General features: G+C 38.1%; 1 protein-coding gene across 2 annotated transcripts; it reads left to right on the top strand.

Annotated features, from left to right (window-relative positions):
• Positions 1-320: 320 nt before the first annotated feature.
• On the top strand, positions 321-22,525 carry usp12b (ubiquitin specific peptidase 12b). Of its 2 annotated transcripts, none has more exons than XM_066714874.1 (9): positions 321-540; positions 2,661-2,741; positions 5,113-5,326; positions 7,443-7,669; positions 7,831-7,907; positions 7,996-8,079; positions 8,521-8,718; positions 9,431-9,509; positions 22,304-22,525. In XM_066714874.1, exons 1-9 carry the CDS (start codon positions 493-495, stop codon positions 22,448-22,450), a joined length of 1,155 nt encoding a protein of 384 aa, XP_066570971.1. In that variant the 5' UTR covers positions 321-492; the 3' UTR covers positions 22,451-22,525. The 2 variants fall into 2 exon arrangements, with proteins under 2 accessions (XP_066570971.1, XP_066570973.1); XM_066714876.1 differs by lacking the exon at positions 22,304-22,525 and adding an exon at positions 10,683-14,952 and having other exon boundaries at positions 331-540.
• Positions 22,526-24,923: the final 2,398 nt, after the last annotated feature.

Here is a 24,923-nt window from a genome sequence, read left to right as displayed (position 1 = left end):
TAAGTGTATGCAATGAGGGGTGACATGAATATCTCAAAGTGCACATTTAAATGCTTTACACACTCCCTGTCTGTATGAAGAAAACAAAACAGCTAAATACCTTTATGTTAATTATTTCAGAACTCATTCATTTACATGCATTTTGGTATTTACACTTTTAAATCGGTTAACAGTGTTATACAGTAATAGCAGTGCTTATGGTTTCACCACAGTGAAGATGACCTGCTCCTCATGCTGCACACCCAGTCAGGTGGAGTGGAGACCAGACTTGGGAAAGTCACAGTGCCTGCGTGTGCGCGGAGCCTCGTTTTCATTCCAACATGGCCGCCCTTATGGGAAGGGCCTATTAACCACTGCAGGCTGCGTCGGACGCATATCCCAGCGACACTCCCTCTTTGTGACCGTGGGCTCGGCTGGACCAGCTTCCCCGGAACTCCGGCCGCTGCGGCTGTCAATTCAGTGTATGGTTCGGTCCAATATGGCGGCAGACGGATGGAAATACTGATGACAGTCCGAAAGATCGCCTCGATTTGTACGATGGTGAGCGTTTTCTCCTCATATCCTGCCGGCAGATTGGGTGTCCTGCGACCGCGGCGAGTTGCGTTTGGCTCCGGTCCGGCGGCGATGCGGTAGATTCCCGGCGTTGTTTTCCAGGAAGTCCCCCCGCCCCTGTGTTAGTGCTGCGCGGTGGTAGTGATATCAGTGAGGCGTGGGTGCATCGGCTTTTATTATTAAAGCTCCTTCAAGTTGAAATGCGATGTGTTTTTTTAACCGATCCGAGTTTCCACGACGTGCGGTAAAAATAACCGGTCGCAGTGATCCCTGCTCGCTGGTCATTGGGCAGGAAGGTGATGAAGCAGCCGGTTGTTCAGATATAGTTGTGGTTTGCAGCCGTGCAGCGCGGAGGTGGATGTGTTTTTAAATCTGAGCACTTTAAACAGCACTGTCGGCGCCAGCGTCAGTCACACATAGGGAGACGTATTTACGGGCTAAATAACATGCGCAACATTCAGGAATCAAGTGGGGGTTTAAGTGTTATTTTGCTCGTCTGTCAGGCAGATTTAGTGGGACAGCGACGGTGCATGTTTGTCCTGCCAGCGCTGCACCGCCAACAGCACGACGCACTGAGGGTTAAAGCACAGGAGCGGGATGATGTGCTGATGACTCGTAAACACAGCGACCAGTGCTAGTGTGACAGACTGGCGTATTTCTTGTCTGTCCGCTCCTGTAGATGAAGTTATGAATATCGATTCCTAGTTTACTGACATGATGCACGATATATCTTCAGTATATATTCCAGAATGTTCAACTGTTTTTGAGTAACAGCTTATGCTTATGTTACCTTCTAACATTTTCAAATTTAATGTTTCAAATAATAATGTTTAACTGATTTCTTAAAGCCAAGCACCCAGACCAATGCAGCCCATTTTGACTAGAGGCTATGCATATTGCACAACAAGCGGAAGAGATCATTCAGTTTCCATGACAAACTCTACAACCCATTAACGTAAGCATGGCTGCTTTAAACACACACATAATTGTGATTTAACAAAAGCTAGAACAGGAAAATAGTTATCACACACACACACACACACACGCATTTACTATTTGAAAACAGTAGCCAAATAAATGATACCAGGCTTTTATTTTTATTTGTTCTAGTGTCTTGCAGACAAAAGTACAATGTGAGGTTAGCAGTGAGGTCCTGCATGGTGTTCAGGAGATCTGAAAGCTGAGACACTTAACAGCAGGCTAGACTAGATGCCTAAAGCAATCGTATCAGCCACCTTTAATTTGAAGTCTGGTCTGAGACTATAAGCCTCCCTGATCTCTAGACCTCGCAGTGTTGAACCTTGCCCTGGAGCAACCTCCTGCCACCCCTTCATCATCCCTTTTCCTCATCTTTTCATCCAGCCTTTTCCTATATGCTATAATATGCTATATTAAACACACACTGCAATTTTTCAAATCATCAGTTAAAAACCATGAACCAATCATGTGATCAGGAAAAGGTGTCTATTATGTGTCTCCTTTGTGAATATCTACAGCTGCGGATTAAGTAGAAATATCAAAGTGCAAGCAGTGTGATTTATTCATGTATTTATTCATTACATTTTGTATTTTGTTAACAGTTGTATAACTCCTTTGGAATGGAGGTGAAGGTTGTTGTACCTCATTGAAAACTGCAAGGGAATGCATTCCCAAGCTGGACATAAAAAGTTAATTATTTTAATGTTGTGTCAGGTTCCTCAGATTGGAAGTGCTTACCAGCTGTAAAAGTGCATGTTTTAGATATTTGAGGATTCCTTGATGCCATGAGTTTTCTGTGAGTTCTAACACAGAACCAGATGTGAAACCTCTGGAAACTTCCCAGATGTGCAAACCGACATCTTGAAACTAAATATAGCGGATTTCAAACCAAAGACAGTTGAAGGCTGCTCAGGGTTTGAACACAGGAGATGCATCGCAGTCCTAAGACAAAAACTGTTGAGGTGATGCAGGTGGATATAAGCTTTAAAATGTTATGTTCTGGAAGCCTTTTATTTTCTCTTAAGTTCAGAGCTTTTCAGTCGATCATTACCAAGACTGTAACTAAGACTGCTGTGTTAGAGACTGGATAATGAATAACAAGACATGCCTTAATTGTCTGTCTTCATAAGGGCGCCAATGCCTCAGCTTTGGAGAAAGAGATTGGACCGGAACAGTTTCCCGTGAATGAACACTACTTCGGCTTGGTCAACGTAAGTGCCTTTTTTCCTTTTTGCGCTTGGCTCTCTGCCGCACGCTGACTTCTGAACGGGTTTACTTGAAGGCCCCAAACAAGAAATTATTATTATTTGTGAATCTTTATGTTCGATTTTCACCCAGAAGTTTGTGAGCGAGAGAAGAAAATGTGTAAAGTAATGTATAGCAGAACTGTAATGAGCTCCAAGTTAAAGTACAGCTGGATATCTGATTTAGCTTGGACATGGTGTTGTTGTTTTTGTAACCAGAACAACAAACTTGTCTTGTGTAGTTTGGGCTGCAAATGCTTTAATGTATTCTTTAATATTTCTGTGAATGTCTATTTCAGTTTTCTGTTTATTGACTGTAAGTGTGTGTTTTTCCTGAATGTAATTCAAACCCCATCAGTGCATACAGTATGTCTAAAGCATTTGAGACCCTACGTTTCTGGAAACAATCAGGATGAGTCATGCACAGTCTCAAAGTGTTTTTCACACCTCAAAATATCTGACCTGAATATAATTAAATGCGAGGCGTTATAGTTGTTTCAAATGATTAACTCTTACAGATATAGGAATTGAACTCAGATCTGAGTCATTGACCTTGGAATACTTTAGTCCACACTTATAGCTATTGATAGCTTTCTTTGGTCAAAATACTATGGTTTGCATATCTATATTGTTGCTGTGTTCATGGAAAACACTTTCCATGACACTGGAGATACACTTTTTGATAAATGCTGATTTAGGGCAACCTAAATTTGATGCCCTGGGGGAGTAATACTAGAGAAATACTAGGGGTTCTAGTAGATAATGTGTAAAATTAATGAAGGTCTTTGGATGGAAATTTGGCTGATTTTAATTAGTTTCTTTCATTATTATAAGAAATTCGTGTTGTGCCTTTTTTTAAATTAAATTTGTGAAATCCTAAAATGAAAAACAGGGCTACACCACATCAAAATTATGACACACCTGCAAATCGCAAGTTTTGAAGTTGTTATTGCATTTTGATATATAAATAGTAGAAAGATGCTTCTAACAGTAAATTGAAATGTGATATTAGATATGCGTCTAGCCCTTAATTTGGCACAGCAATTATATTTATATAATTATATTTATTTCTAAGTTGAGGACCTTATTGAGGGCATCTTACAGTTTACACAAAACACATTTTAAAACATTACAAATGTGCAGTAATACAAAATACAATAAGAACACATCCTAGTACAATGAGATAACAAGTGCAGACATCTGCATCTATTAAGGTATAAATATATAGTGTAGCCTATATACGTGTGTGTGTGTGTTTACATGTTTTTTTTGATACCCTAAGAGAGCTTATGTTTACATGTTTCTATAAAGATTAATAATTTAGAGTTTATTGTATATATATTTTTAATCCACGTTATATTTACGTTACAATTTTAATTGTACTTGAATGCTATATTCTTATAACTGTACTTCCATATTGCAATGTTGAAGAAAAGTATTTTTTTATTATAAACGCACCCAAATTAGCATGCCATACCTTATACGTAGACAATATATTCAATTCTTCTCCTCTATTGTTTGTGCTGCTCACCCACTTTAAGAGTAGTGTCTTTGCAGTAACAATGTAATTGAACTGGCCAGCCACATTATAGCAGCCATGCAGATTGCTTTAAGGCATACCCAGCTTATTTTTAGCTATGAGTTCATGACCCAGAATTCAAGAACAATGTGTCAGTCAGTATGAAAGGAATCCATTGCTATCATAGGAATGTATGATATGGGAGCTCACGGCAAATAAGGGTCCTTCTCCCAAAAATAGTTTACAAGTAAGTTTATAGATTGTAGCTAAATGCTTATTTTGGTAACTATACACCATGTATATTGTATGCAGATCTCCTCGTATCCTATGCAAATTCTTGAAAAATTGCAAAATACCAATTTCCATATCCAATTGAAATGTAAATGTTTCCTTCCTGCCTTTCAGTTTCTCTCTCAAGTGGCTCCTAGGAATATTTGCTTAACCTTGTGTTATTAAAAGTCTCTGATTTTATTGGCAACATTTATAATGATCCAGTAGTCTTTGACATGTGTTTTTCAAAACTTTATCTAATTAGTTAGTTAGTTTAATATGTCTTATTAAGTTGTCAATTGACAAAATTACTTTTTAAAAGTTCTACACCACCTTGGGGTATTAAAATATGCCTCCCCAAATACAGTAGAATTGTCTAGTTTCCCCCCAATACCTACATGCCCATGTTATAAATATCAGTCTTCATATTATGTCCTTCATCACTAACAAAGCCAAGTGATTCTGTTATATCCTTTTGTTAGACATTACCTTACCTGTTGTCTCTGTGTTGAGATCTCTGATCACCCTTCTTTCCTTCTCTTTGTTCAGTTTGGAAACACTTGCTACTGCAACTCCGTCTTGCAAGCACTTTACTTCTGCCGGCCTTTTCGGGAAAAAGTTCTGGCATATAAGATCCAGCCAAGGAAGAAGGAGAGTCTGCTGACCTGCCTGTCGGACCTCTTTAATAGCATCGCCACCCAGAAGAAGAAGGTGGGAGTCATCCCGCCGAAGAAGTTCATCTCCCGGCTCAGGAAAGAAAACGGTGAGAAGACGTATATAAACTATATTTTCACTTTGAGTAAACTGTGGACTAATTTAATATGAGGTGGACAGATTGCCCGGGACAATAAGATCAACTGTTTCATTTGTTCTACGTACGTTGAACGTTGTCATGTAGTTGTAGAGATGCTTTTGGTTCTGCTCTTTGAACTTTGTCAATTTTATCCCTAATTTGTAAACAACATTTAAACTAATATTATTTAAGTAAGAATCACTTATTTAAGCACTTATTTTGGTTATTTTGGCATTGTATCAGGAGAGAGATTTGTTTTTAAATACATGAATGGTTTTTACCGTGTAATAGTCTGTCTACTTTTAGATGTAAATGGAAATGACTTAAAAACACAACTGAGTGTGCTTTGTTGTTTTCTACCCATGCTTGTAATGATCCACAGTGTGCATCATTAGAGCAGAAACCATGCCTCCTCTCCACTGTTATTGGGATACATGGCTCATGACCAATCAGTTTAACACTGTGAAAAGTAAATATTAAAACCTGCAGCCAGTTTTACACTCTCTTCTGTATACCTCTTCTGTTTGCCTCTTGTAGACATTTGAATGCATTTAACTATGCAAGTCTTTCATATTGGAAAATAAATGATACAGAATGTATGACATGTGCTGTCTTGGTATACCCAAGATTAATTTAGTAGTTTAATTAGATGTAGATCTTATTTTTAGTTGTGGAATTTTGAAATTCTGGTTTCCAAATAAGGTAAGAAAAATTAAATAAATCATACCGAAATAAACCCATCAAGATAAAGCTTAGTTTTTATCAGTTTCTACGTCAAGTTAAAATCCGAATGGAATGAATTGTCATTATGAAAAACATTAGTCATTTTAAAAGTTATTATTATCTTACAAACTTGAATAGATTCCAGGGAAGGATAGTTGGACATTCCCACTTTGCAAAATAGTCACAAATCTTAATAAGCGGCAATTAAAGATAGAGATGCAAAGGTCTAGATATTTATTTTTTCTTCCAGGAGTTAATTTCTTATGTAATTAACTTCTCAAAGCCTTTGGTAAAGTAAAGGGGAGGGGGGTAATGGATATAGTCACTTCCGCTAGATCATATGTCCTTTTCAGGGGCACAGGTTGCATTATAGAGCCCAATATTTTTGAAAGTGAAAAGCTAATCCACTGTATTGATTCACACTGAAGGGGCACTCAAGCCAATATAATAACTTGGTAGACAGTGAAGCAGGAGGCAGACGGACTTTCTGACTTTGGCCTCCAGTCTGTGCAGTGCTGGTGCTGGGGGGGGCTGGGGGGGGGCTGGGGGGGGCTTCTGTTAGCGCTGAACCGGTTCCTATGGCAACACTACTCAAGTGAAAACGGAGCTAAAGCGTGTAAATTGCTTCTAGAATTATGTGGTTCACAACACCATCATGATTATGGGGTTTTTAAGGTTATCCTAAGTTTAAACTAATATCTTTAAGATCATTTTCTACAAATCCAAATTTTGTACTTTATTTTTAATTAATATACTGTGTCTCATGCATTTTTTAATATCTCAATCAATATCACTATGCATGTTATAGAGGCACCGTGTTAATTTCAACCTCTCAAACACCTGAGTTATAAAGATCAAGTTTCTAGTTTCTGTGATTGATATTTTGACTTTATTGACAATTTTTTTGTGGTATAATTTGTGTTATTTTACCAAGTGTGTTAGTGTTTGTTTCCACACAGAAATAGTTTGCAATTTAATCCATTTCAAACTATAATCCTTACGTGTAGCTTATTTCTTAGTAATGATTGGGTTGAAACTCCTTTAACCTTAAATAAACCAAACAATCTCAATTAATACTGATACATCAAACTCTACCTTAGCATCTTTTATAATCTGACTGAAATCAAACATCCCATAATCCTTGATAAGATGTGTAAACCCCAGGTTGCCTAAACAGATAGATAATATACTTCTCTGACTGGTGAGCAATAGGTATCGAACGTGTCCCTTCATTTAAAGACATTTGGAAATTGCAGTGTAAATTTTTCTTTACAAACAAATTCAGCTTTTCCCTTCAAACGTTTGTTTATTATTTTAAATATGACGACTAATGACCATGTCTGTGTACTGCTCTTTCCCCCAGAGCTCTTTGACAACTATATGCAACAGGATGCGCATGAGTTCCTGAACTACCTGCTCAACACCATTGCTGACCTCCTGCAGGAGGAGATGAACCAGGAGAAGCAGAATGGCAAACTGCAGAACGGCTGTGTGGAGAGCGAGGAGGCGGACAAGACCGAGGAGACCTGGGTCCACGAGATCTTCCAGGGCACGCTCACCAACGAGACTCGCTGTCTCAACTGCGAAGCGGTGAGAGGCACACGCTTAACTAGGGAGGGCCTGGCATCGTTACATCTTATCGAAAGTAGGCCGCCTTACTGAAAATGTGACGTGGCTGACTATGGGACGTTGAAGGCCTCAACTGCAGCATGAGGCTGATCTTTTCAGTTTGCACGTCTTTCTCTTCGCAGGTCAGCAGCAAAGATGAGGACTTTTTGGATCTCTCGGTAGATGTGGAACAAAACACTTCAATAACCCATTGCTTGAGGTGGGCTAAGAAACATTTTCTTAATTTTCCAATGTGTATGTTGGTTGGAATTCACACAATCATTTGTTCTTGTCCTATTTCTCCACAGGGGCTTCAGCAACACTGAGACCCTATGCAGCGAGTACAAGTACTACTGTGAACAGTGTCGGAGTAAACAGGAAGCACAGAAGAGGTTAGTTTTTTTTTTTCACACTTACCATTTAAAATAAAACATAATCAAACATAGCCCTGCGTTTTGAGAAGACCCGAGCTACCCACTGACGCAAGCCCAGTAACTTGGCTCAGTAACTTCCCATCAGAGCAGATTCTTATCTTGTCTTGATTTAGAAACCTATATTTAATGCAGACTAGTACATTAAATAGACAATTAAATCAAATGTGTGCCTGCCCAGAAAGTGCCATAAAATGCGCCGTGTTGGTAGACATTTCCTAAATTGGCCCAATTAATCACTTGAGCTTTTTGAGAATTTGAGAACAGACTGAGGCTGTCGAGTGTTGACTTCAGATTGACATTACCAGTCGAAACCCCCAGTCAGGCATGAATTCCCTTTGATGTTGCCCTAATGCTGCAGAGCTTTGTTGTCTTTATGTACGTGTATGTTTGTATGTTTAGGATGAGGGTAAAGAAGTTGCCCATGATTCTGGCTCTGCACTTGAAGAGGTTTAAGTACATGGATCAGCTCCACCGATACACTAAGCTCTCCTATCGCGTTGTTTTCCCGCTGGAGCTGCGACTGTTCAACACATCTGGAGACGCCACCAACCCTGACCGAATGTATGACCTGGTGGCTGTCGTGGTGCACTGTGGCAGGTAACCACATCCAGCATAAACTGTCAGGCTGCCCTGAGTGCAGTATTTGGTGTCTCGGGGCAGTTGTGGAGGGTAGGGGGTTCTTTCATGTCTATAGACTCATATTTATGGAACACTTGCCACCATTGTACATTTCTGTGCGAATATAGAAACGGCCATTAAGTTTTAAAGCTTCCCTTAAGTGTTTCAGGATGCCATTGTAGGGAAGTTAAACTTTCAGATTTTGTCACATCTGGTGTGTGTTTTCCCTTCGTGTGGGAAAAGCTCAAGAGGGTAACCGATTTGTTCCAGGTGTCAACCTTATGAGTTTAAAAGAGATTTGAACTAATAAAGTGGTCCTAAATATTTTATTTCTCTTTCTTTCAATGGTTAACGTGGCCGATACAGAATTCCGACCCTCCGCTCTCCCTTCATATTTCATCGATGGATCGTTTTTTGTAATACTTGCTGAAACCCTGCTTCAGTACAGTTTTTATTGAATTTACATTTGTCTGGAAGGACTAATTATGAAAGGGATAAGTGTACTTGTGGTAAACGTGGCCTACACAAGAAAATGAGATAAATTATAACCTGCATACAGAATATACAACAGGGTATGTCAGGTTAAATATGATGAACCAAATTCCATCATGTTCTAGCTAACTTTATAAGGATAAATATTCGATTTCCCTGTGTTCTTAAAGTTGTTTATGTCTTGTCTTTTCATCCACAGTGGCCCTAATCGAGGTCATTATATCACCATTGTGAAGAGTCATGGGTTCTGGCTGCTTTTTGATGATGACATTGTAGAGGTATGACTTATCCCTTCTTCAGGTCATCCTCCCCCCAAAAAGAACATGCGTGTCCACACACACGCACACACACACACACACCCATAGAGCTGTATAAGGCTATGTTGGATAAATTGTATTTGTAAAGCTTTAAGGAAACTGTGGAGTTAATCAGTATGACAAATCTAGATTGAAGTTCTATTCATCAAATATATTCTTGATTATCTTTTTATGACTGCCGATTGGGAGCATATAGAAAAGCCAGGCAGAAACGTAAGAAATAGCACTGGCAGCATATGCATAGATTCCAAGTCAAAAGCTATTCTAATGATGGCTCTGCCCATGAATGTGATTGAACTTGAATTTTGGCAGCGTGTTCAGAAACGCAAAGTGCTTTGGGTCAAATTGACAAAGCACAACAAATCTCATTCCAGACGTCTTACTGGCATGTTTCACAGAGAGGGAAACGCAGTAGGCGTGTCCTGTAGCAGACACTCAATAGAAAGAACGTATTTTCTTTTACATACTGCGATTTGTCTCTGGTGTCTAAATATAGAAACCATGGATGGAGGTGTTCCCCGAAATAGCTGTATATACAAACCAAAATAGAATAATAAATGAAGAATGCATTCTTAGCTGTTGTTCTGTACTAGTGAGGGGGCGACTGAGTTTGAGAGACGGAGAGGATTGGTCAGTTGGCCGATCGATGACCTTCATGGGAAAGGAGCTTTGAAGGAATTAAGATTGAACAGCAGAGCACCATGTGTATCTCTGTCTGTCGGATGTATTTTCTCTGGGAAAGATACTCTTATTCTTAGTTATGAGAGTCCTTTGGGATTCCGTGTTTACATGTTTAAATGTTTAAGTTCTCACATTTGAACCTTTAAAGAATGTTTTCGTCAGTCCCTTTCACAAAAAATAGATAGGGAAGCTTAAACAAACAATAATAATCATAATCTCACCAAAAACAACGTGGATATAGATATGAGGACAGTATGATGCATGAGGCCGGGGTTAACAAATACAGTTGTCTGTCGCGTAATTTATTTTCCTCTGTGTAATACAACACAGACCTGTTTTTGTTTATTTATGATACACAAACCACAAGGTTATGATCCTGCTTTTCTAATTTCCCATAATACTTCCCTGCCACTAATGTCTATTTTTGTTCTTGTTGTTTTACACCCCCTGTAGAAAATAGACGCCCAAGCAATAGAGGAATTTTACGGTCTAACATCTGACATTTCCAAGAACTCTGAGTCGGGATACATCCTCTTCTATCAGTCAAGAGACTGAGCTGAAGCGACGAGCTGTGGTCATCACTGGGCGGGGGGGTGGGGTGCTGGGGGCGGGATCTGGCTCGGCAGATTCCCCTCCCGCAGGCTTCCTGTGGAGCAACAGACTTTAGGAGAAACATCTTCAGACAGGAGCACAAGATGATCTGGCTGAGGGGCAGGTCTTACCCACTCCATTTGTATCCGTTAAGTGAGGGCCTGTCAAGTCTCCTCCTGTGCAAGTCTCGTCTCAACGATAGGGAAGCTGTGTTAGTTATGTTACGGACATTTTGGGGCGCTGTGTCAGCCGCATACCACTGCTACAGAAACTGCAAGGTCAATCCGGTTTTATCCAAGAAGCGTCCAACACAGAATCCTTTCTGGCACAGAATGCAAAGTCCAATAACCCCCTACAATAACTGAGCAATTGTGAAATTGGTGGAAGAAGTGTATTTCATCCCATTTATCCCAAGCACTACTGTCTGTTCATTGACTGAACAAAACAGTACATTGTGTGTTTTTCTTGTCAGTGTCAGTAGACCCAGTCCTCTGTTTCTGTGCCATTAAGTCTTCTGAAGTAAACCGTTCATGGGGTGAATTTAACTGTAAATCACACTTGTATACCATTGTATACCACCGTTGAAGCATTGGGATGGTTGGGGGGGGACGTTGGATTTATTTATTTATTTTCTTGTCGCACAGATTGCATATAAATACAAAATACAAATCCGAACCTGTGTGAATTAAGGAAAATTGTATGTTAACTCTCTTACAACTTTACAACTTTGAAGAGACTTGCTCAGGTACAGGTAGGCGTTTGTTATGGTCCAACAGAAGACTATACTGCTGTTAACTTCTACTAGAATTAATATTCCATATAAGCATATATATGTTTTTTTGTTGTTCTTAATTTTTTTGGTTAACCCTTTTAGACCCTACTATAGACTAATTTGCAGAGTATTCTTAAGTCTACTGTGATTAACTGTTGAGTTCATTTATACAGATTGTATTTGGGTGTGCTTTATTTTAAGGATCTAGTCAAGGGGCACAGAGTATGAGTAATTATCAAATAATTACATTTGTAATGTTTAAATGGTGCTGCTTTTTAGCTAACGGAGACAAATTCCTAACTAATAAAAGCATAAAATCCAAATGCAAGACTTAAAACTTTATTAAGACTTTGCAAAGAAAACAATGTGCTCATTAGCCACTAATTGTTTTTAACACTAAGTAATATATATGTATATATTTTTATTTTCCTTTGCAATTAATGACTAAACTACCTAGCAACTACTACTTAAAATGTGCCTCCTAGTTTTCTATACTTACTCGGTAACTGTTTAACTACAGCTCATTAGTAAATGAAGCTTAATACAGTACTTGCCTTATAGTTGATCCTTAAACTAAAGTGTTTACCTTACTGAAATAAAAGGTACCGGCCGTCCTTCTCAGAGCCTACATACCTTTTGTGCTAGCCTTTAAAACACTCCACAAAATAAGCGCAATGTGGTAAACTGGCTGCCATGTCTGTGCATTTTTCTCATTGAAACTGCTGGCACTCTTCTTCAAAATGGGATTGCAACTGCACACACACCATACAGGGTACAATTGCTGTTGGTGCCTGCCAGAGCAACCCAACCCTATGGCCTACCATTTCTGCTCTTTTCCCCTGTGGAGTTTGGCCCTGGTTATAGCATGATTTTCGAAAACAAAAAGGTTGGGCCATTGGGGGACCTTAAAGGGTTAATGATGATTTCTGCTGCTTTTATGCCAGACAAATTGTTTATATTTATATGGTTTATAATTACCTTTTTTGTTATTTCTTATTATTCGTTTGCTTTTGTTTCAGCAGTTTAAACAGTGGATTGTGTTTTTTGTATATAATGATAGAGGGTTTATTATATTTTACAATCCCCTTTTCAGTCAGTGTCTTTTGACATATTAGTAAAGCGTGCCGTCTCAGTTTCCTTGTTTATTTTAAAGTACCCTGTTACTGCCGCCTGTTGCAGTATAGTGCACAGAAAAAAAATAGATGGAGTGTACCAACGCAAACAAGGAAACTGAGGCATAAGTAATTTTAGAGAGGGCAGCTGAAAAAAATGTAATGTGCAAAAGAGATATTAACTTTTTTTTGTTCATTAAAGATTGGTTTCAATGATAGACTTTTGCTCTTGTAGACTCTGTAGTGAGGTACGCAAATCACACATTCTTGAGTCTTGTATTCGTTCTCAAGGCCTTGCTGCATGCAAATTATATGAAATGTCCCAAACTGAAATGCAGTGATTTACTGAACAGTCGAACATAACTTTTGTACAAACTAAAATGAAGATGTATAGGGCCATATTCATAAAATGTATCTATCCCACCAAGTGCACTATTTAGTGTTTTTGTGTGTATATAGTATATACACAAAATTAAATATACTCACAGTCCCTACAACCAGTTTAAATGATTCCTTAAATTGTAAACCCCCCCTTTTAATATATTAAATGTTTAATCTATTTGGAAGGGCTGGTGGGTAGAGTAATATGGCCCTTAGTAGTTCCAGTATTATTGAATATACTAAAAAGATACATAGGATTGTGCAGGTTCAACACTTTTAACCATTTCCATGCTTGAATTACAGTATACATATATATCTTTTGTTGTTGGGTGAGTGGGAGTTGTTTTCCGAGCAAACCAGTGCATTTATATTACAGCTTCCTGAAACGCCACATAGTTACCAAGCCCATAGCAGGACCTTTCACACTATCTTCTGATTCACATTGACGGAAGATGTCATCGACAGCAATGTATTCACATGGGCAGTTTTATTCAGCTGTATCTGCAGCCTGCCAACTAAGTTTCTGTAGGGTTAATTGGATCAATTATTGTGAGTGAGGGGCTTGGATAATTTAAGGTCTCCCTTCTGTCTGGTTGGGGTTTGGGATACAGTGCTTTCCCTTCATCTACCAATGGGAAGTGTGCTCAGAGGTGGAGGATTTGTACTGTTCACTGTTATGGGTACCTTTCTCACTCTTAGTAGTAGAAGGGCAAAGTATTTGTATTGCAGTCTTTTGGGAACAAAAAATTACTTGAAATCTGCCAATTCTGTAACTTGACAAAGTTAAGCACTAAATATTTTCATTTAATTTATATTTGATCCTTCAAGCACAGTTTGTGAGTTTTCGCAGCAGTTAATATTTGGAGTTGGTGGTTGTACACACTGGCTGGTTTTAAGTCTGTGCTGACAGTGATTTGTAAGAGATTAAGGAGACATTTTGGGTTCAGAGGGAAAACACCGTCCGAATGCTACATGTGGGTTTTGGATTCGAATTGTAATGGAGGTTTATTGACCACCAACGTGAACGTGGCCCGCCAAGGATCCCGTGTTTGGGTTTAATTTCAGAAACCTACTTTGTCTTAGGCAAACGCTCAAGTATTTGTCTGATTATTGTTCATGCAAAGCATTTACCTCACCAGATAACGAGATTGAAACTTGAAAAATGTAGTTGACTGAAGTGGATACCAAACACTTTTGTTTCTTCTGGTGTTCGCAAACGAGTGGTGAAGGTTGAGTTTGGCCCGAATGAAGGTCTTGACTACTAGTCCTCCAATCCACGTGTTAACTGGAAGTAGGTAGTGTGATGCGGGTGGGTTGGGGGAATGTGTGTAAAAGGAAAGCTCTTCTATTTTTATGAGTAATAAGATTAAGAAAAAAAGTTATATTATTTTAATTTCTTAGATTTTCACTTTTTATATTTGCATTGTGTGTAGGCCAAGGTCTCCGTTTTGGAATGCAAAAGATGTTAAAAGGCAACCTCAATGAAATGATAAACTTGTACAGAAAACACATTTTGGTTGATCACTTATCAAAAATATGTGTGGAAAAAGAAAATGAAGCATGGACAAGACCTGATTAATCCATCGGTTCTTTGCCTTCATTGACTTCAGTCCATATCAAACCATTTTAGGCCATTCAGAGCACTACAGTATTTTTTTGTTTTGTTTTTGTATATTGGGCAGGATCGTTTTTTTTGTTTAGTATTTTAGTTTTCTTTTTGTTGTACAAAAACCGCAAAAAATGTATACTGTAGATTGCAAAAATAACAAAGTGCACTTTTGATATCAACTTTCTAATTTGTAAATGACCGGAAACAATGGACGGTTAATGGATGGATGGTGTCTCGAATAAAGAATGAATAAAACGAGGAGTCTGTTGGTCTGTATTTCTGACGGTATTTCTTTTGAAGAAAATGCAATAGCGATCCCACTGGCTCTCCTGTTCAGTATTGGCACGGAAGGCAGCTTCTTACAGATTACCTCTGGAAATTATACTGACTCAATACAGTCAACCAGGAATAAGTTGCATGAACCCCTTTAAGTATTGAATAATGTAAATATTGAATAGAACCCAGTATTGCATATTGCCTTCAATGCATTAAGGTTCTATGCAAAACCCCTTTAACACCTGATGGGAAATTACATTTCTAGTTTTCTGCATCTGCACTTAGGGCCTTAAATGCAAATAGGACTTGATTGATATTATATTATTATTCAGTGTGGCCATTGTTAAGAATTGTAGCTGTACTCTTAGTAATATATAATTATTTGAATTTTATAATTTTAGTTATTTTCATCCAGCTTATTTAAATTCTAAATCTAACTGTCTTTCTTTGAAAAGTATTTTTCAGAATGTTTTTTTAATTTTTCTGGTTTAGTGGATGAGATTGTTGTGATGGCAAATGGTTATTGAAAGAAAATCTGCAACGCTGAATTTAGTTAAATGCATAAGTATAGATGCAAGAACTAGGATATGATACCAGTTGACATGCAGTACTTTTAACATGGCAGAGACCAAGACAGGGTCTAACAGTGACTATTGACTCCAAGCATTGAGATTCACGGGATGTTCCTGGGTTGTGTTCCGTCTGCACAAATTCAGTTTACTTGGATTGGAATCATTAAAGCAATTTATACTTGGAGAATCAAGAGTTAAACATCAGCCACATCTATAAGGGTTCTGATAGGCATCTTGTGTTTCAAACTTGGAAATGTAAAGATATTAGCTTTGCTAAAAATATGCACAGTAATAATATATTACATTTATATATATATACACTCACCTAAAGGATTATTAGGAACACCATACTAATACTGTGTTTGACCCCCTTTCGCCTTCAGAACTGCCTTAATTCTACGTGGCATTGATTCAACAAGGTGCTGAAAGCATTCTTTAGAAATGTTGGCCCATATTGATAGGATAGCATTTTGCAGTTGATGGAGATTTGTGGGATGTACATCCAGGGCACGAAGCTCCCGTTCCACCACATCCCAAAGATGCTCTATTGGGTTGAGATCTGGTGACTGTGGGGGCCAGTTTAGTACAGTGAACTCATTGTCATGTTCAAGAAACCAATTTGAAATGATTCGACCTTTGTGACATGGTGCATTATCCTGCTGGAAGTAGCCATCAGAGGATGGGTACATGGTGGTCATAAAGGGATGGACATGGTCAGAAACAATGCTCAGGTAGGCCGTGGCATTTAAACGATGCCCAATTGGCACTAAGGGGCCTAAAGTGTGCCAAGAAAACATCCCCCACACCATTACACCACCACCACCAGCCTGCACAGTGGTAACAAGGCATGATGGATCCATGTTCTCATTCTGTTTACTGACTCTACCATCTGAATGTCTCAAGAGAAATCGAGACTCATCAGACCAGGCAACATTTTTCCAGTCTTCAACTGTCCAATTTTGGTGAGCTTGTGCAAATTGTAGCCTCTTTTTCCTATTTGTAGTGGAGATGAGTGGTACCCGGTTGGGTCTTCTGCTGTTGTAGCCCATCCGCCTCAAGGTTGTACGTGTTGTGGCTTCACAAATGCTTTGCTGCATACCTCGGTTGTAACGAGTGGTTATTTCAGTCAAAGTTGCTCTTCTATCAGCTTGAATCAGTCGGCCCATTCTCCTCTGACCTCTAGCATCAACAAGGCATTTTCGCCCACAGGACTGCCGCATACTGGATGTTTTTCCCTTTTCACACCATTCTTTGTAAACCCTAGAAATGGTTGTGCGTGAAAATCCCAGTAACTGAGCAGATTGTGAAATACTCAGACCGGCCCGTCTGGCACCAACAACAATGCCACGCTCAAAATTGCTTAAATCACCTTTCTTTCCCATTCAGACATTCAGTTTGGAGTTCAGGAGATTGTCTTGACCAGGACCGCACCCCTAAATGCATTGAAGCAACTGCCATGTGATTGGTTGGTTAGATAATAGCATTAATGAGAAATTGAACAGGTGTTCCTAATAATCCTTTAGGTGAGTGTATATATATATATATATATATATATATATATATATATAAATGTGTATATATATATATATAAATATATATAAATATATATATAAATGTATTAGTACTCTTCAGGGCTGGTTAGGTTTTTGTTTCTGTATGTCAGAACTGGCATACCATTTACATTGTACTACATACAGGCTAAAATTAGATATTCCCTTGTGAGAATAAATTTGGAATATAAACAGGCAGTAATGGAAAATGCCAGAACGGGCCTGTAAGTGTAAAGATGTTTCAGATATACTCACAGGATGTTTGTTTCTGTTCTGTGAGAAATTATTGGTAAAAAAAAAGAGTTAAAGGCAAATAAGGGCCTTTGTATGGTTTGGAGAATGTATCACTTTATGCTGGGCGGGATCTGAGGAGAATGATCGTACGCAAGAAATGTCACAAATGCGAACACTTGGGAAGTTCTTCAGCTTCACTCTACAGCTTGTCTGGGTAGTTCTCCATAATGTTTGACTTCTGACCTTTGGCTGCCATGACTGCTCTTAGTCATTAACACGAACGGCTGGAACAATAAACATTCCCCCACACACTCTTAAAACTGTGGGACCTTCTTCTCTCGCATAGCAGGAAACCAATTGTTTTTTGGTGTTTTTTCCTTCAGTAGTGATAATATGCAGTTATTCCCTAAAGGTGGGGGGTATTTTTATTTTATTTACTTAGTTGTTTTCAGTTTAAAAAACCCATAGATGCCTGACCTTGACAATTTCTGTAATTAGCATTTCCAATTCTGGAGCGCTAGAGCCAGTAACTTATTTCCACTACAAATAGTTGGCATTAAAATGAATGTAATGCCTCCTGTCAGCCAGGAAACAACAAAGCTGGAGATGAAGGCTTCCAGGAGCTCGCTGAATGGGTGTTGACCTAGTACTTGACCTGGTTGAAACCCATCAGCTTGAGGGATAAGTTCATTCAGTATTTATTTGAACTGTTGTTTTTAGCTTTCAAAACTACAGTATAATGGAAAGTGTTGGAAACACTTGAGAATGATTTTGCATTCTATTGTTGGATTTTATTTTTGGGTTTTCTTTTTGTTCATGACATACTTATTGTGTCATTTTAATGTCCATTGATTTGAATCAGTAATGATTCCTGTAATGAAATCTAGAATCCCGTGTTAGAAATATAGACACTGTGTGTGTGTAAGAAAAGATGAACCACTGGACAGGACATTACTGCATTTGTAAAGTAAGAAATAATAAAGGACCTGAAAACAAATGTGATTTTAAATGTAATAATTTTAATATATAAGTAAATACATACATTAAAATAGGAAATCTGATCATGTTGATCATATTGTGGCAGTGTGGGGTATGTCCAGCACTGGTGGGCTCTCAGGTGTGTTTAAGTAACACAGTGTCAGGGATGTGGGGAAAATGTGTGTTTTACTTTACAGTGCTCAAACCAAAAAGACACAAAACTCCAAAAGAAAACCCCAGCTTGTCTCAAGCCTACGATAAACACTGTGGAACGGATCCCTACTCTACATATAACTAATAATAATAAATAATAAAAAGACACAAACAAGACAATACAGCAAATAAATCAGTCCGTAATCTTTTGTCATCAGATCAACGATTGGAATTAACTTTTGGATATGTTTCTGTTCTGTGAAGGAACATTTTCAGGGTAAACGGTGCAGAAGGGGGGCAATGTTGCCATTTCAGGAGCAGTTTTAATATATACCTGAATTATTGGTGCATTATTATTCTACAATATATTCATACATGCATGATTATGACTCAATGTAAAATTGTTCTATTTGTATTTAGTCCAACAAGCATTCTTGTTGATCACAGTCTTCAGTGATTCATTTAGAGCTGATTGGCGCTGCCCAGTGGAACAAGAGTGTATTCAAATAACATTTCCTGTGCTGATGCTCAACTAAAGATTGACACCAACTGTTGATATTATAGTCTGCTTTGCTCTGCCTTATGTATTATATAAACATATCTATTAAAAACAAACCACTGTACTAAATATGATTTGTATTATATAACTATTTTATAAAGAAGGTTTAAAAGACAATTATTATTATTATTATTATTATTATTATTATTATTATTATTATTTATTTCTTGGCAGATGCCCTTATCATTTTTAAAAGAATATTTGAATGTCTAACAATAAGTAAGGTCAGTAGTCCAGCTGTTCCAGTTACTTTTCCTTAGAACATTTCTGTGATTCAACACATATCAATTGAATATGATATGGTCCAATGCATAAATCACACAGCTAAGTTCTACTGTGTGTATAATGTCTTTCTTTTGATCACAGAGGATGTTGGCCTTTAACTACTGGCAGATGCCTTTCACATTCATTTATTTATTGAGGTATCCAAAGCAGATGGAGATTGGTCTTAGTGGACCAATAGATGGCACTCTTTCCTTTGGGCAAGAAATTCCCAACTCAATGCCTCAGTTGGGTGACAAGGTGCACCATAGTGTCTGAAACACCAACGTGAAGGCTACCTGTGGTTCTTAAGACACTATTTGAAAAAACATGGGTCTTTTAACCAGGTTTCCTTGTTAATGGATTACATTCAGAAGCTGGTGAGCTGCTGGTACAGATTCGGTGTCTCCCCAGAGGATGCTAAACTCTGGTGGAGGGATTGCAGCTTAAAGTGGACACAGGCACAGAGTTTTTTTTTTTTTTTTAACAAAGGTATTTCTTTATTTAATTTCCAGAGCCTTGCAGGAACATATTTAAGGAGTGGTGCTGCTGTTTGTTGTCATATCAGTGTTGTGTCTCCTGGGGTGTACAAAATATAAAGAACAGCTCTAATACATGGTTTAAGATGAATGCTTTGTTGTTGCAAGTATGACATGGATACTGGGAATCCTGTGGAGACGGTGATTGCGGCTTTGCCGAGTGAGAAAAACACATTCTTTCTGTGAATAGATAGATAACATCAGCTTTTAGTGCTGCATCACCTAGCCTTCCCTATACCATGTAGTACATAACATTTCAATCTATATCAGCTTGCATATCAAAAAAGCCCCGCACACTCCACTAACAAAATGGTGATCAGAAGCACGTCAAAATAGTATAAATCTGCTAAATTACCACCCCAATCCACAGCAGAACAAGAAAACAGACACGTTTTGGCAATCTGCCTTCCTCAGTGTTTTAAAATCCCGGAATGCAACAGCACATAAATAGTTATCACAGTTAATTGAACAATTAGTACATCAATTTAGTTGTTTATTAATTCAGGGTATAGCCTAAATTGTTCCTAATTACAAAAGTATTCATTAAACAAATAACAACTCAAATAGAAATATATATTTTCAATACATTTTTGTATAAATAACCATTCTTAATTCAAAATATTTCACTTTGGACATTTTCAATTTAAACAAAAAATTCAACCAAAAAATGTTTTGAAAAAAAAACAAAAAAAATCCATCAAAGACAAATCTTTCTTAAATAAAAAGAACAAAAAATAATTCTTCATTTAGACCTCTGTCCCCTCCTTTTCTAGAGGTGTGTACTATTTCTATGACCAAAAAACATAATTAGCGCACATCATGATTACAGACATTAAAGTGTCTGGCAACAGAAGATTTAATGTTCTTATTCAGTATAGTACTTTTATGTTCATGTATTCTCAATCTTATTTCTCTTCTGGTTTTCCCTACATAGTACAAACCACATGGACATTTCAACAGATACACAACATAATTTGTTCTACACATGATTACACTTTTTACATACATTTCTTTCCCCTTGTGTGTAAAATATTCACCTTTAATCATAGCATTGTAATTCGAACAATTATAACAAGGATAATTGGTAATTCTAGCAGTTATTAAAAAAATACTTCCAGGTGGCATATAAATATCTGATTTGGTCAAATAGTCTTTCAAATTTTTTGAACATTTGTAAGCAAAGTGTTTTTAAATACTGTATTGTGTTTGGGATCACTGGATAATATAGTCCAATGTGTTTTTATAATGTCTTTAACTGTGAAATGGTAGGTAGAAACTAGGCCTGTCGCAATTATTACATGATCGCCTGACCGTGATTATTTGAGCTGACCACGATCATTTTGCACAATCTTTAGATTCCATCCAATTAAGGTAATTTTTTCGCCAATGTTAGAAATGTCACAACTAATAGAATGTAAATGAAGTACATTTCCATTGCCTATGTTTCACGTGAACTAACATTGGCATCCCTCACCCTGATAGTGCAGTGTAATGACATCACACTGTACAGTAACTATAGTGCAGTCTTAAGACCTCACACTGTAGAGCAACTACAGTGCACTATAATGACCTCAAACTGTACAGTAACTATAGTGCCCTATAAAAACCTCACACTGTACAGTACTACAGTGCAGTGTATTGACATCAGAATGTGCAGTAACTATGGTGCACTGTAATGACCTCACACTGTGCAGTAACTATAGTGCAGTCTAATGACCTCACACTGTACAGTAACTATAGTGCAGTCTAATGACCTCACACTGCACAGTAACTATAGTGCAGTGTAATTACCTCACACTGTGCAGTTACTATAGTGCAGTCTAATGACCTCACACTGTACAGTAACTATAGTGCAGTCTAATGGCATCACACTGTGCAGTACCTATAGTGCACTGTAAAGACCTCACAATGTACAGTAACTATAGTATAGTGTAATGATCTCACACTGCTCAGTAATTATAGTGCAGTCTTATGACCTCACAATGCACAGTAACTATAGTGCACTGTAATGACCTCACACTGTACAGAAACTAAAGTGCAGAGTATTGACCTCACACTGTACAGTAACTATAGTGTAGTGTAATGATCACATACTGTGCTGTAACTATAGTGTAGTGTAATGATCTCACACTGTAACGTCAGTATAGTGCAGTCTTATGACCTCAAAATGCACAGTAACTATAGTGCACTGTAAAGACCTCACACTGTACAGTAACTATAGTGCAGTGCATTGATCTCAGATGTGCAGTAACTAGGTGCACTGTAAAACGAGAGTAGGCCATTTGACCCATCGTGCTTGTTTGGTGTCCATTAAAAACTATGGGATCCAAGGATCCTATCCAGTCTGACTTTAAATTTTCCCGAATTGTCAGCTTCAACCACATCGCTGGGGAGTTTGTTCAGATTGTGACACCTCTCTGTGTGAAGAAGTGTCTCCTGTTCTCTGTCTTGAATGCCTTGAAGCCCAATTTCCATTTGTGTCCCCAGGTGCGTGTTTCCCTGCTGATCTGGAAAAGCTCCTCTGGTTTGATGTGGTCGATGCCTTTCATGATTTTGAAGACTTGGATCAAGTCCCCACGTAGTCTCCTCTGTTCCAGGGTGAAAAGGTTCAGGTCCCTCAGTCTCTCCGAGTAGGACATTCCCATCAGACCTGGATTAAGTCTGGTTGCTCTCCTCTGAACTGCCTCTAGAGCAGCGATATCTTTCTTGAAGTGTGGAGCCCAGAACTGTCCACAGTATCCAGATGAGCTCTAACTAGTGCATTGTACAGTCTGAACATCACTGCCCTTGTTCTCAATTCTACACTTTTGACAATATACCCTAGCATTCTGTTTGCCTTTTTTATTGCTTCCCCACATTGCTTGGATGGAGAAAGTGAGGAGTCCAGATAGACTCCTAGGTCTTTCTCATGCATTACTTCATCTAGTTCTGTTCCTCCCATAGTGTAATTATAGTGGACATTTTTGTTACCTGCATGTATTACCTTGCACTTGTCCACATTGAATTTCATCTGCCAGGTGTTGGCCCACAACTGAATGTTATCTAAGTCCCTCTGAATAGCCTGTGCTGCCAAGATTGTATCTGCTGAGCCACCTATTTTAGTATCATCTGCAAATTTGACAAGTTTGCTAACTATCCCAGAGTCCAGATCATTAATATCGATTAGAAAAAGCAAAGGCCCTAGTACTGATCCCTGTGGAACTCCACTAACAACCTCACTCCAGTTAGAAGCAACTCCTCTAATCGACACCCTCTGTTTCCTATACATCAACCAGTTCATAATCCATCTACTTACATTACCCTGAAAACCTACAGCTTTCAATTTGAGGATCAGTCTTTGGTGTGGAACCTTATCAAAAGCTTTTTGGAAATCTAAGTATATCATATCATATGCTTTCACATGATCTACAGCTGCAGTTGCATGTTCAAAAAATTCTAATAAATTAGTAAGACATGATCTGCCTCGTCTAAACCCATGTTGACTATCTCCAAGAATATGTTTTTCATTAAGATGCTCCTCTATTTTCTGTCTAATCATTTTTTCCAACATTTTACAAGTGATGTAGGTGAGACTGATTGGTCTGTAATTTACTGGCTCAGTTTTGTCCTCTTTCTTGTGGATTGGTTTGACATTTGCCGTCTTCCAGTCAGTTGGCACATCCCCTGTTCTAAGTGTCATTTGGAACAGTTTAGTTAGTGGCCTATAAATAATTTCCCTGATTTCTTTAAGTACTGTTGGAAATATACCATCTGGCCCAGGTGATTTGTTTGTTTTAATTCTGCTAATCCCTTTAGTACTTCCTCTTCATTTATCCTGATCTCTCTTAGGATTTGACTGGACTGATTGTTAACCTGTGGCATGTTATCCGTTTTGTCATTTTGTAAAAACCTCTGTGAAATACTCATTTAGAATATTTGCCACATCTTGTTCGTTTTCCAAGTTACTTCAGTTTTTGCCCTTTATCTGTTTCACTTCCTCCTTTATTGACCTCTTGCTGTTGTAGTATTGAAAAAAGCTCTTCGCATTAGTTTTAGCTGTAAGAGCTATGTTTCTTTCTATTTCCCTCTTTGCTTTCCTGATCCTTTTATTTAGATCTCTTTGCAGCTCAACATATTCTTTGTATTTTGATTTGTCTCCATCCCTTTTGTATGCGCTATTCAACATTTTCTTTCTCTTGATATTTTTTTGCATACTTCTATTAAACCATTTTGGCCAATGTTTTATGGTCCGCAGTTTGCTATGTTTTGGTACAAATTTCTCCTGAGCCTCTAGTAGTATATTCAGTCTTATGACCTCACACTGCACAGTTACTACAGTATAGTATAATGACCTCACACTGTACAGTAACTATGGTGCAGTGTAATTACCTCACACTGTACAGTAACTATAGTGCAGTGAACTGACCTCACACTATTCAGTAACTATAGTGCAGTGTAATGATCTCACACAGTGCAGTGTAATGAACTCACACTATTCAGTAACTATAGTGCACTGCAATGACCTCACACTGTACAGTAACTATAGTGCAGAGTATTGACCTCACACTGTGCAGTATCTATAGTGCTGTCTAATGACCTCACACTGTAAAGTAACTATAGTGAAATCTTATGACCTCACACTGCACAGAAACTATAGTATAGTGTAATGATCTCACAATGTACAGTAACTATAGTATAGTGTAATGATCTCACAATGCTCAGTAACTATATTGCACTGTAAAGACCTCACACTGTACAGTATCTGTAGTGCAGAGTATTGACCTCACACTGTTCTGTAAATATAGTGCAGAGTATTGAACTCACACTGTGCAGTAACTATAGTATAGTGAAATTATCTCACACTGTGCTGTAACTACAGTGTAGTGTAATGATCTCACACTATACAGTAACTATAATGCAGTCTTATGACCTCACAATGCACAGTAACTATAGTGCAGTCTAATGACCTTTCACTGTACAGTAACTATAGTGCAGTTTTATGTCCTCACACTGTAGCCTAATATTAGCACATATACACCTGATCAAAATCTACATAAAAACAATGAATATGGAAATGCAAAATGAAAATAAATAAAACAACATATTTTACTTATATTCCACTGGTACA

The sequence above is a fragment of the Amia ocellicauda genome, chromosome 10 (assembly GCF_036373705.1).
Source record: "Amia ocellicauda isolate fAmiCal2 chromosome 10, fAmiCal2.hap1, whole genome shotgun sequence".
NCBI lineage: Eukaryota > Metazoa > Chordata > Actinopteri > Amiiformes > Amiidae > Amia > Amia ocellicauda.
This window is presented reverse-complemented; position numbering and strand designations above follow the sequence as displayed.

Excerpts from the sequence above, each read along its gene's own strand:
- usp12b (XM_066714874.1), top strand. The coding sequence starts at position 493 with ATGGAAATACTGATGACAGTCCGAAAGATCGCCTCGATTTGTACGATG. Across the intron at positions 541-2,660 it reads TCGCCTCGATTTGTACGATG|GGCGCCAATGCCTCAGCTTT; the intron begins GTGAGCGTTTTC and ends TGTCTTCATAAG. Across the intron at positions 2,742-5,112 it reads ACTACTTCGGCTTGGTCAAC|TTTGGAAACACTTGCTACTG; the intron begins GTAAGTGCCTTT and ends CTCTTTGTTCAG.